Source organism: Corvus kubaryi, unplaced genomic scaffold, assembly GCF_017639235.1.
Source record: "Corvus kubaryi isolate FWS band 111438036 unplaced genomic scaffold, C.kubaryi_AGA036_p1.0 74, whole genome shotgun sequence".
NCBI lineage: Eukaryota > Metazoa > Chordata > Aves > Passeriformes > Corvidae > Corvus > Corvus kubaryi.
In genome coordinates this window covers 7,229,648-7,243,015 of record NW_024582061.1, presented here as the reverse complement: position 1 = coordinate 7,243,015, position 13,368 = coordinate 7,229,648, and the positions used below count along the sequence as shown (strand labels likewise).

Here is a 13,368-nt window from a genome sequence, read left to right as displayed (position 1 = left end):
TTATTTTTTTAGTGGGATCTCTTTGAAACTAAAACTTCATTGGAGAAATCTTTGCTCTCTCTAAGTTTTAAGAGTAATATTTTAAAGACAAAAGGCTAAATAATAAATGAAGAAAGTCATGACTGAACATTGTCCTTGTACTCAGTGTTTTTAATGCAAGGAAAATAGAAAGATTCCCTAAGCCACTGCAAGACCAGTCTATGATTCCAGAGTCCTTTAAAGAAACATGGAGATCAAAGTTTGTAAGGGGCAAGGCAAGACAAGTAACAGTGGTTCATTTTTTCAGCTAAACTCTGTTAGCTCATCTTTGCTCAGGAGCTGGGTTCCGTTTTTTGAGGTATTTCTGTGACAGGGAGCACATAGAGGAGGATTTATGAGACTGAACAGAAGTCTGGCAAAAATGTGTCTTGAACTCTGCCGCTGATACAGGTTTTCCTTCACAAAATGACTTTTCAGGTAGATGTGCAGCTACAATTTTTTTGTTTGTTTGTTTTTTTGCATTGTACACACAGTAGTTCTTCATGTTGCTTTCTCAGTCTGTCACGTTGCTGGTGAGGAGGAACTTGAGAGTCACATTGTGCAAAGGTTCATTAGCTGCTGGGACACTGATCCTGCACCTGGGCCCTACTGATCTTTGGCCATTTTCACAGCTGTCACAAGCTGTTGCCATGCCAGGGCTGGTTGGGAAATGCATTCTCTTTCAAATAAGTCAATCAGGTGAAGTTCTGGACTCCATCAAACTGCTCAGTTCTCCAAAAGCAAAGATTTCTTGGCTGACAATTTTTTTAAAACTTAGAAATGCAACTTAACACTTTTTTTTTCTTAATTAAAAAAAATATCTTCTTTATTATCCTTTCCATTATTCCTAATGGACTTGCTTACATGCCAGAGGCTGGTTGGCCCACTTGCCTACCCTGAATATGACATGTCACTTTGACACTGGTGTCACTTCTGGATCCTTTGCTCCATGGTTGGTTCCTCCACCAGTCTCCACTGCTAGTGGAAGAATGGAAGTTAATTCAAGTTACCACCTTCATGACCAGCTGATGACCAGCTTAGCATGAACTGAGGTTGTGCAGAATGCAAACATACATAAGAAATGTCATACACAAGAAATTCCAGTCACCCAGATGGCCTATGGACCTGCATGCTGATTATAGGGGTGTAGGAAATAAATCCCATTGGAGATTAGCTTTTCCTTATTTTGAAACCTGCAAGTTTCTCTTTAAAATGTGCAAACACAGTGTCTGCAGATTTGCTCAAGATTTACAGAAAGTGACACCCAGACATGCCCCATACATATCCACTTTCCCAAAGTTTCTGTTTCTGTAGTCATTACCTTTGCAAAATCATCGTCATCATAGAATCATAGAATGGTTTGGGTTGGAAGGGACCTCACAGCCCACCTCATTCCAACCCCACTGTCAGGAGCACTATCCCAGCTTGCTCAGGGCCCCATCCAACCTGGCCTTGGACACTGCCAGGGATGGGGCAGCCACAGCTTCTCTGGGCAACCTGTGCCAGGGCCTCAGCACCCTCACAGGGAATAATTTCTTTCTCATATCCAATCTAAACCTTCTCTCTGTCACTTTGAAGCCATTCCACCTGGGTTTTGACCCTGGGTTAAATGCAAGCTGGCTTGTCCCTCACTGGATAACTGAGGTAGTTAAAGTGCTCCTGATCTCACTGAGCGACATCTATGCTGATTAGTATAATTCCCTTCTTTAAGTTTTTGCATCATTTTGTTTTATTGCCTCTTCAATAAGCTGGAGGATTTGTGTCAGACCAGTGAGTCCTGGGCTCAGGTCATAGGCAAAGTAACGCCAGGAAAAAAGCCAGGCTCCAGCAACCTGGAATAAGTCAGGATGGATCATTTCTCATTAAAAAAAAAAGGAAAGGAAGCTCTTCTCCAGAGAGCCCTGAAACAAATATAATTATAAACTGTGTTGTTTTATACATCATCCCTAATGATTTCTCATTTGATGTAAGTTGGTGTGGTCTCACTGTCCTTGGAGAAGCTATTCCAGAGCTGTGAGCTATGGTTCATAAAAACATACAATTAAATTGTGAGTTGTAATAATTGTGAGGGGGAAAAAAATTAGTCCTTATCAAGGCATTTCGGTCCACACCCTGTGACACAAAATAACCAACAATTATATGTGCTCATGAGATCCAGGATTAAATAATATGTCCAAATCTCATGATCCAAGGACACAGCTCGTTCAGCTCATCTGGGCTTATTGGCCCCTTGGATTTTGGCCAAACACTTTTCTGCAGCCTATGGCTTCCAAAACAAACATGCTTTTGGACTGAGCTGAATACAGAGCTTGGCTGGAGAGAAAAAAGAAAACTCTGCTTGTGGCTGCATACTTGGTTGTTTGTTTTTATAATTTTTTTCTCCAGTGACAGCTATTTCCTCACTTGGATTGGTCACTGCAGTTCACCGCAATTCCAGTTTGCATTACATATATTATACCTGGAGATTCACAGTGTTTTATCTTAGCCTGAGCCTCCTCCTCAGCTGTCCAGCAGCTGGGAGAGATTCTTACTTCTTCCTTTACTCTTGGGTTCTGACAAGGAAACTAAATGTCCTCTTGGCTTCTGCTGAGTTGTTGTGACTCCAAATATGGAGCACAAGAGTTTGCAGTTGGGCCATTTTTCCAAGGAACAAAGTCGCCTGTAGTTAAATAGCTGGGACCTAACTGTCTCCTCCATTGCTCAAATTGATGCAGAGCAGGGTGGCTTCAGCAAATGCCAAAAGTAAAACAAGCAAAAAAATCCCAAAAAACAATGCAAAAGGGATTTGGGGCTGTTTATTTCCTTTTATAAGCCTGTCTTTAATTAGATGGCCAATACTTACCCTAGTCTCAGAGCTCCATCCAGCCTGGCCTTGGACCCTGCCAGGGATGGGGCAGCCACAGCTTCTCTGGGCAGCCTGTGCCAGGGCCTCCCCACCCTCACAGGGAAAAGTTTCTTCCTCATATCCAATCTAAACCTGCTTTTTGTCAGTGTGAAGCCATTGCCCCTTGTCCTGTCGCTCCAGGCCCTTGCCAAGAGTCTCTCTCCATCTTTCCTGTGGGCTCCCTTCAGGCACTGCAAGGCCACAGTGAGGTCACCCCAAAGCCTTCCCTTCTCCAGGCTGAACAATCCCAGTTCCCTCAGCCTTTCCTCACAGCAGAGCTGCTCCATCCCTCTGCTCCCCTTGGTGTCCCTGCTCTGGACTGGCTCCAGCAGCTCCCTGTCCTTCCTGTGCTGGGATCCCAGGGCTGGATGCAGCCCTGCAGGGGGGTCTCAGCAGAGCGGGGCAGAGGGACAGAACCCCCCCCTCCCCTGCTGCCCACGCTGGGGGCTCAGCCCAGCTCAGGGGGGTTCTGGGTCCCAGCTCTGGCACTGGTGCTGCCCTTAGCCCTTAACGTGGTCTTGGGCTGCACTGAAGCCACACAGTTCACAGACCTGTGTCTTCCACCCAGCTTTGCGTACCTGCAGCTGAGCTCATCCTGTACATGTGAGTTATCAGAAAGCCTTCTTTTTTCCTTTCTTTTCCTCTCCCTTCATGGTACTGAATCCTTCAGATAATTTCTGCAGCCATTTGTGTTGGTAAGGGTTAGCTCCAGCAGGAGGGATGCTTTCTGTCAATGCACAGGACAAATGTGTCTTGTGTCAAGACCCTACAGAAGATGCTAAACCCTCTTAAGACTCTTCCAGCAAAGCATGGGCTGCTCTAGTGACCCTTTTGAGACATCTGTCATTGTTTGATCCCCTTTGAGTTGCTATCCAGAGTTTCAACTAGAGCTTAATGAATCATGAAGCTGTTGCAGGGGCTGTTGCAGGAGATGGGTAGATGGGATTCTTCCTGATAAAGCTTCCCCTAGCTTTGAAGTTGGTCCTGAAGTTGGTCCTGCACTCATCTAAGAGGTTGGATTCAAGCTCTCTAACAGTCCTTTCCCATCTAAATATCTCCATGGAAACAGAGACATTATTAAGTTTCAAATTACCTGGGAGGAAACAGAAAATGAGGTAAACTCAGCAAAATGTTTCCTATTCTTCATAGAGGTGTGGGGCTTGTCTCTGTCTCTTGTCCCCAAAATTCCTGGGAGATTTTTCATCACTCAGGCTGAGAGCACGGAGTGGGAAGGGAGTATGGGAAGCGCCCATGCCTCCCAGGACACCTGGACACTTCCCAGGCAAGAAATCTGGATAACACAAAAGTCTACAACAATTTGAAGTGTACCAATACATAACTCTGGTTCTAGAGGTGAATAAAAACTTGGTTTGGAGGATGAGTTAACACAGCCTTTCTGAACCAAGGAAAAAAATAAATGTTGAGAGGGATTTAGAGTCAAAACACTACCAAAAATGTATAAAATTTTATTTTATGAATATGTTAAACTATTGTGCGCAGCACATACATATAAAAATAGAAGCAATTTCACAAACAATTGATTGGACAGTTTTGTGTTTCTTGCAAATTTACAGTCTCAATTGTGAGTCCATATTGAGTCAGAACATGAGGTATATTTTAGTGAAAAAAGAAAGCAATCTGAGAACTTTGGCACTATTTTACTGTGCAAAATAAAATCTTGGAATTGAAATAGTTAGTGAGGTATACAAATATTACTCTGCTTTTCCATTGTGTGTGTCTATGTCTCTGCATGTTTGGGAAAAATACATTTATTTAAGAACATGATTCAGTTCCAGCCAAGTCTGCTTTCTAACAGGGGTGGATTAAGTCTTAGATTGTTATGGGGTTTACCTGAGGAAGGAGAAACCTTGAAAAGAGGCATCAACTCCACAGGAGAATCCCATGTGCAAAATGTGGGTATGACAGGCTGGTGTGGAGCATTCACAGCAATGCTTTCAGAGCTCATAGCCCGTGGCATGACCCCCTGTTAAAGCACACTGAGATATGTTTTGAAGTTCCTAATTTGGCCCTGGTTTGGGAAATCCCTTTACTTTGTGCATTTTCTGTATGTAGTCACATATCCTTATTTGATTTCAGCTGTGATTTCTATGTTGATCTGGCTGGCACTGAGGTGTAATGAGGAAAAAAGCAGTGATGCAAAGAGGAACTCAGCAGAGCGACTGATGGGGCTTTCCAAATGCCCACCAAAACTGCATCCAAAAGGGTCTGCAGTTCATAAGAGCAATCTCAGCCTACCAGGCTGCATCTAAACAGATTTAGAGAATCACAGAATGATTGAGGTTGGAAAACACCTCCAATATCATCAAGTCCAACTTTTGAGACATCCCCACCTTGTCAACCAGACCAGAGGCACATTCCAGAACACTTCCAGGGATGGTGACTCCACCACCTCTCTGGGCAGCCTGTTCCAATGCCTGACCACCCATTCAGTGAAGAAGTTCTTCCTGATGTCCAGCCTGAACCTCCCCTGGCACAGCTTGAGGCCGTTTCCTCTTGTCCTGACTTCTTGTGACCTGGTCTATGGGTTGTCCTTGCTTGACCAGTGTGTGCAAAATGGAGCCAGTGAGTCTGATTCCCACCTTTTGTGCCAGCTGTCCCATTGCTTACCAGTCCTGGCAACAATCACTTTCTCTAGGCTGCCCTGGTTTAAGAGGGAACAGACTTTATCCTGTCTTAAGGATGGTGGTTTAAGCTGTGATCAGAAACAAACTTGTGTGCCAGCATTCAAACTCTGTTTCCTTCTACATCCATGGACTCCTCCATACTTCTTCAAACTTAGTTTCAAAGACAATTAGTAATAGAACACCAGGATACAGGTTGCCAGCTAATGTATTTTAGCACAGCTCTCTGTACCTCTGGGGACTCTAGGTCAATGTATTGCCTGATACCCTCCAAACTTTTCTTTGACCCACACTCTCCCCACTCAAAACATCCTGATTTTTCACTTCAAATGCACATTTTTCCAAAGCAAAGTGCTGCACACGTTGTGGGTGAACAAAGTGTGTCAACTTGGCTTCTCTCTGAAACACTGCAAGACCAGAAAACGAAGAGAAATTCCTTTGAACTCCTTTCCTTCCAAAGCATCCTCCAAAGCATCCTGTTCCTGTACTGTGAGCAGCATTCCACTCTTTTTTTTCTCTTCATTTACACTGTGATCATCACTTATATTTGAGCCAGATAAATTCAAGTATAAGTCACACTAGAGATGCTGGAAAACTGTATCTTGTTCACAAAACAATTGCCTTGACAGTTTCTCAGGAATGGTGGCTGTGGGTACATCCTTGTGGGTATGTTCTTTGGGCCAAATCTTCTATAAACTAGGAGAGCTATAAACTGAATAGTTTTCCTGGGCTGATTTATTCCAGCTGAGGATCTGGCCCTGACAGTGTCTCTCATGCATGTCAGAAGGCTCAAATTCATCATGAATAGACAGCCCCTGCAAATAGAATGGCATGTCAAGGCTGGACATAGCCCCATTTTGGCTGGACATGGGAGATAATCTTGCACTCAGATATTCACTTCTGCAGCAGCATGGTCCATCTATGCTGAAAATGCTCATGCTCTGACATTGCATTGAATCTAGTTTCAAATTTAGGAGCACGCCACCAATGCAGGAATCCCAAGGCTTCTGGTAACTGACATTTATAGTGACTATTGACTTAGGGCCTCTTAAAATACTCTTTCAAAGGCACAGAGAATGCAGCTTCATTGGCGATCTGGAAAAGGGTTGTCAAAATAGCAAGGCAAGGTTATATGCCATTTGTACAGCTTCTAGGAGAGCTTTGAAGAGTGTTTTATACAGCTTGCTGTGTTGTCTTTGAAACTGATGCTTTGCAAGTGACAGAAATTGGAATTATGGCACGAATTCCTCTGTCCCAACATGGGAAGGTACGCTTGTGTAGCCTCCTTCTTTCTCAGGGAGGTATGATAGAGAAGAACCAAATATACTTAAGACAGTGAAAATTCAACACAGAGTTTTCTAAAATAACCCTTTGCTGGAAGTTTCCATGAATTTCTTACGTTTTATAAAATGCATTCCACAGACCACTTCTAGTTCTTAGAGGTTAACAACTTTCAGCCTAAATGAAATAGAGTGCCTTTAAAGATTTCTTTTCTTTTATATGTATACAAATATAAAGGCACCTGGGCATCAGGAGACTGGGATGATTGATTCATTAAAAGTATGTAATTACATAGATGCACACTCACACATCCCATGTCTATATATATACAAATATTAATATTAAAGATGTACACATCTATATTTGAGGTAAGTCTAAACTAAGCTCACAAAATGCCATTCAAAATCCTCAGCTCCAAATAAGTTTTGCATTTGGGACCCGTCTGTGATTTATCCTGTGGCCCTTCCCACAGGAAATTGATTGTAGGTCTTCATTTTGCCAACCAGTCCATGTGAGGAGACCCAGGAGAATCCCTTCAGATACAGAGGGACTCTGGGAATAGATGGTTTGCTTGTGTAGGAGCAGTTGTGGAATTGGTACCTTAATGATCAAAATGGGTTGAGGACTTTACAGGACAGGACACAGTCTGTAGAGGAGGGGTGCAGGCAGGTATTCAGATGGAGTGAACTGCCTGAAGCTCTGGTGAAGCAAAATCATCTGTTGATTTGGCCCATGATATGTAAACAGCTCACTACAAGAGGTTATTATCTGAGGTAAATAACATTTAGTAAATAACCTGTGATTGATTAGATGGTTGCCCACAGCCATTCCGCATCTTCCTAAAACTTCCTTTGCACTCCAGCTTGCATTTTTCTCTGTATAGCACCAAAGGAGGCACACAGCCATGTAAAATTTGTACAGAGTAGAAGAGAAGCAGCATCATATGACATATGCTATGTATGTACATATCATATGTATGTATATGATGAATCTAGTACAAATATTTTTATCCAAATATACACATACATATAGAGATTTCTTTTTTTTTTCAATGACCAGTATAAATACTTTACCTGGGAGGTTATTCCCCACGTGCAAAATGAAACAGTTTGTCCTGGGATTTAATCTTCTGTTTTGCTGGTGCTCATATTCTTGGTAAGAAGTGGGTCACTGTCATGGCAGGAGAGACCTTGTTCCCTCTCTTCACCCTACCGTGTTTGCTCAGGGCTATGTAAGCACCGCGGTGAATGTTGGATTCGTACGCGTTGTAGTTATTGGGCAGCAAGGTTTCCTTGAATTTGCATTCATCTTGGAAAACAGCCTAAGGAACAGCAAGGGGAGGGGGAGGGGGTACAAATCAGGTACAATCAATATTCCACCAGTTCCGCCCTGGTCATTTTTCTTCCTCGCATTTTTACACCAGGACTCGTTGCAGTGTGTGACAGGTGGTGCCGCAGCCACTGCAGCCAACAATAAATCTCCCTCCTCAGTGCTAATTTGGTGTCAGATGAACTCAGATGCCACCTGTCCAGATAATGGACTGTGCATTTCCTGTGGCAGATCGAGTTAATTCATTATAAATCATGCATTTCTTCATTTTATTTGCAAGTAAAAATTTCTGTCAGCATCATGCCCTCTTGCCCAAACAACAGCTTTATTTAAGACCTCCCTCTGTCAGAAGTTCTGTCATTTATAAAAGAATGCTACGCTGGCTGTCAAAACCTTCAGAGCTTTTCCAAACAGCAGTGTCCAGGGAGATCTGCTTGCTTGAATAAGAGATTTGATTAGCAATAAATCTTTTCTTTCTTAAACCATTAGGGATATTTAACTGTGCAGATGGATCTAAGCTGGGAAAATAGTTTTAGATTTTCTCCATGTCAAAACATGAAAATCTAAGGAGAGGGAGTTATCTGGGAGACGAGTTGCAAGGACAAGCAGGAGACAAATGCAGAGGAAATTAAAAGAGAAAGCAGAATAATTCTCTGACTTCGAATGTCTGGCACATGAGATGTCACCAAAGCAGTTCTATTTGGGCATCTGTGTGATAACACCACCTAAAGCCTGTAAGATTTTACCTTAAGGCATTGTATTGTACAAGGGAAAATGCACATCTCTTACAGCCTGTGTAAGTGTCTTTGAAGATTAAAAAAACTGTATTGAAAGTGGGGGAAAAAATCAAGTGGGTTTCTGAAGCCAGACTCCGCATTTCTTTAGGAAGACCCAGCTAAGTAAAGCAGTTGAGCTTGTGGCACTTTTTAGGTGCTTGTGATCACTTGTGATTGAAAGAATATTCCTGAAATGGGACCTTAAAGTGTCCCACTGTCATTATGTGTGTGAGAAGGAATTAGTCAGGTTAGTAATGGCCACAGGATCCCTGACAACACTTGGCATTATTTTAAACAACTGCAATGCTTTGTTGAAATTACAGCTGTTCCCAAGGAAAGGACTCTGCTGTTCCTTGACCAAAGAAATGGATACGACCAGTGCCATCCATTATTTTGAGATGGGCTGATTTTGCCTATTGCCCAGAGCCAGCCTCTTTCAAATGCACCTCCTAACAAGCACTTTTTCTGCTGGATGTTGAGACTGGAGATGTGTTGCTCACATCTCGGAGGTTAAACTGCATTTAGATAGCAAATCATCTAGATGAGGATGATAGTGTTTCAGTATGATTTGCATACCATTGTTAATAGTTATTATTATTTTCTCACCCTTTGCAAGTGATCTCACAAAACTGATCATTAAAATAACCCTAGCCACATATGTTGACCTTGTAGGGTAGACTTCCTATTTATTCTTGATGGTGTGGTTGTTTTTGGTAGGAGGGAGCATGTGGTCATTATTTTACTAAGGGTAGCTGTTGGAAATAGCTATAATTGCACCTCTCCTACACACAATGCAATGCAGGATGGAATCAACCGGGCTCAACTTTGTTACAACGTGTTTGCAGCCCTGTGACCTTAGAAGAAGCCATCTAATTAATCTGTACTATTTGCAGAATATATTCATTTTCCTAAGATGTTCCCTGTACAGTCTTATGGGAAAGCTTTAAAATCCCAGCCCTGTAACAGCCACGCTGCTCGTTGTATTAAATAGCACTGATGACAGCAGGCTGGGCAGGCTCCCTGTAACGTGAGGGCTATTTTCTCTGCTTGTAATCAGAGATTTCCATAAGGAAAAAACTGAAACAAACAAAACCAAAACAAACTAAACCCAAACAAACAAAGCAAAACATTAAACCAAAACAAACCACTTCAAAACTTTTTTGTTTAAACTGAAAAGTTACTTGCACTTGTACTTACCGTCCCATACAACCTCCCCTTGCTGTTCATTGCGATGAAGAGAGCACTTTTCACACCAAGCAGACTTACAACACCTCTTTCTACAGTGGATATTTCAAAGAGACCTGAAAAACATGAAGTTTAATAGAAGTGTTATCACAGAATCTAGAGCTAATGGAAAGCAATTCAGATATAATTATTTTTTTTAAAACCCTAACAAACTTGTCACATATTCTTTATGAGAATTATGTCCCTTGCACAGCAAAATAAATATACACAGAGAAGATCTTGGGTTTTCCTACATGCCACAGGATTTTAAAATAATTATTCTAGAATTGTAATCACATTCTGTATAAGCCTTTTTCTCTATCAAACTCTTTTGATCTGTCAAACTCTGGACCTTTTCAGTAAGAATTTTTTTTTTTTGTAATACGCTGTACTTACAAAAGGTTTTTTACTGAGCCGTAAAGAAGTGTGGCTTGCATTTTGAAGTCCCACATGATATCTTAGCTGCAAAAGATTTTAGCAACTGCCCCCTACAGGAAATTCAAATCCATGTGACTAATGCTTTCCTTAATTCTTAGGGTAACAGAACAGCACCCACAAGAATGAGCAAACCAGGACCAGCAAACCCCTTCCATGGGACACACTGAGTGTCCCAAAAATACTGGTCAGCTGGGATTCAAAAGTCATGCTTTGGCACTCTGGACTCAGCAAAAACCTCCTGGATTCAAAAGGCAAATGAAAGGTGAGGAGCAAGAAAATGCAGCAGAGAGTTCGTTTTCAACCCAGTTTGTCTTTTCTCATCTGCGCAGCAAAGCAGGTAAAAATAAATTCTATCTAAATTTGTCTAAGCATTTTGTGCCACGTTTCAGCCCGAAGGGTTCTCATGTTTATTGATCCCAGAGACTTTAAAAGGCAACAGATGTAGCACAGATTAATAATATCAAGTCATAACATTTGCACTCTATGAAGGGTAGTTACTCGAGTTCACAGCAATTAAGTGACATCTATTCTATTTCATTTCTGGATGCAACTCACTGTATTGGTTTTCATTGTGAACTCCGCTTATCCTTCCGTCTGGGAGGATTTGAAGGTGAAACCCGATGCCCACGTTGCAGTAAAGCCTCCGCTGCCTCTTGATTCCTAGCAAATAGTCACTCTCCCAGTTCACATCTGCCTTCTCCCCTGACATCCCAGCCATGGACCTGGACAGCAGAGATTGCCATCCTCTCTCCAGCAATGTGCCATTAGTTCTGCTTACAACTGGGTGTGTGGCAGCAATCCCGGCTAGCAAACCCAGGAAAAGGAACGCAGGCAACGTCCGGTGAGCGCTGGCGTCGCAGGACATAGTGATGAGAAGTCTTTGTGCCGTGGCCATCCGGTTCACCTCCTGGGCACGTGGTCAGAATTAATGGCCCTAAAAATACCGCCCTTCTTGTTTTTCTCCCTTCAGCATGGTGGCAGAGGCTTATTTTTGGAAAGCAAATAGAGCTTGCTGACCTGAAACTAAAGCCCGATAGCAGTTGGGTTGGGAGCAGAGACAGGCCAGCAGGACTCCAACTGGTGGGGACCATGGTTTGTAGATCCTGCTTCCCACTGGGCAGCCTCCGTTATATTTGATTGAGCCATCTTTATAGTGCAGGGGCTGTCCCTGCCCACATCATCACTCTGACATCAACAGCCTGCCCAAGGTAAGGCTGCCAGGGCTGTAACACAAACCTGCTGTCCTCCCTGCCTGCTGAGGTTGGAGTGCTGTCACCCAAGACTGGAGGCAGGAGTGGGATTTCATTGGCTGTGGTAAGCAAAGGAGTCAAATTGGTTGGGGAATCAGAAGCCTCACAGGCAGCTTCCTTATTTAGAGAAGAAGGTGTAAAAACAGTTCTGGACCTCATCAGCGAGCAATGAGAGGTTTGTAGCCACTTCCTTGGTGGCACGATCGGCGGGTGCTTGTCGGGGCACCTTGAGACTCAGGGACAATTGGCTTGAGGTGGCCACAGCTCTTTTTGTGCACACCCTGCAAAGCCAAGGGACCTCTTACTGAGTGACCCACGCGCTAACCTCTGTCTGTACCTCTGCAGGGAGTGTTCCTGGCTGGCTAAAGGAGAGGTAAGCCATGCTGCAGGGACAGAAGCCCCAGCTCCTGCTGGTTTTATCCCAGCGGGAATTCTGCTGAGCCGGGCACACAGGCTGGAGCATTGATCTTGCAGTGACTCATAGCTGCAAACATTAGGCCTTCGTGTTTTTCACTGAGGTGACTCCCAAATGATCACATTTTCTCGGGGAGGGTGCATGCCTCCTGCAGGCACTGAGGTATTTGTAGGAGCAAGAGAAGGACTTACGTAATGTGTTAAAGATGAGGAAAAAGTGAGATGGCCACAGCTTCCCAGTGTTTCATTGTCTCCTTTTCTCAAGCCTAAATACTCACTATTTTTATAACTTATGACCATCTTCATTTGCCTCCCCTTCCGTTTGTTCAGACTGTCTTAATTGTTTCCCCTCATTTTCCACTGATGCTGTTTCAGCTCCTTTGGAGCCAGACAGATTAGACTTTTATCTCAATTAGTTTCACAGAACTTATCAAGATATAAATCAGACGAAAACAGCTGAGATTTATACAAATACTTTTGCCAGTATGTCTGTCAGCTTCTCATAGCACAGGCCTTGCCTGTGTCATTTGAGAAGCCTGCTAATGAGGAGACTACCTGGAAGCATAATTAAACTGAGCATACCCAGTGTGACAGTTTCATGTTAGCAGAGGTGTAATACGAGGCTTGGGACACTGCAGACTCCCCAGTACAAGCCCCTTGTGGTGAAGGGGAGCCCCTGGCAGCCCTGAGGCAGGTGAGCAGTCAGAGTCAGTGATGTATGTGAATATTGATTGCTCTCAGGAGACAGGCTCAGCTATAAAATAATTGGGAACCACAGATCTAGGCCCTGGCTTGTGACAGGTGACATTTCAAGGTCTCTGTGCCTTTGCTGAAGCTGAACTTGGACTATCACAGAATCACAGAATAACCTGAGCTAGAATGGATCCACTAGGATCATGCAAGTCCAACCCCTGGCTCTGCACAGGACACCCCAACAGTCCCACCCTGTGCCTGAGAGCCTTGTCCAAACACTGCCTGAACTCTGGCAGGCTTGGGGTGATGGCTGAAGGAAGGATATCTTTTAAAAGCTGACAAAGAAAACCCTCAGATCCTTTTCTCTCCTGTGTTCTACTTCATTTGATGATTTTTCATCGATGCAAAGCAATATATAA

The 13,368-nt window shown here is 43.3% G+C and overlaps 2 protein-coding genes across 3 annotated transcripts in view; one reads left to right on the top strand and one right to left on the bottom strand.

The window, feature by feature from the left end:
• TIGAR (TP53 induced glycolysis regulatory phosphatase) overlaps positions 1–13,368 on the top strand; it is a 62,361-nt gene that overhangs the window by 26,114 nt on the left and 22,879 nt on the right. For both annotated transcript variants that reach the window (XR_006020143.1, XR_006020142.1), the window contains one exon: positions 10,691–10,854. The gene's annotated coding sequence lies outside the window, so the exon portion shown is untranslated. The remainder of the gene's footprint in view (positions 1–10,690; positions 10,855–13,368) is intronic.
• Positions 7,668–11,560, bottom strand: FGF6 (fibroblast growth factor 6). Its single transcript, XM_042051221.1, has 3 exons — positions 11,148–11,560; positions 10,128–10,231; positions 7,668–8,146 (listed from the first exon to the last, which is right to left on the bottom strand). The coding sequence occupies exons 1-3, from the start codon at positions 11,485–11,487 to the stop codon at positions 7,970–7,972; spliced, it is 621 nt and encodes a 206-aa protein (XP_041907155.1). The 5' UTR covers positions 11,488–11,560; the 3' UTR covers positions 7,668–7,969.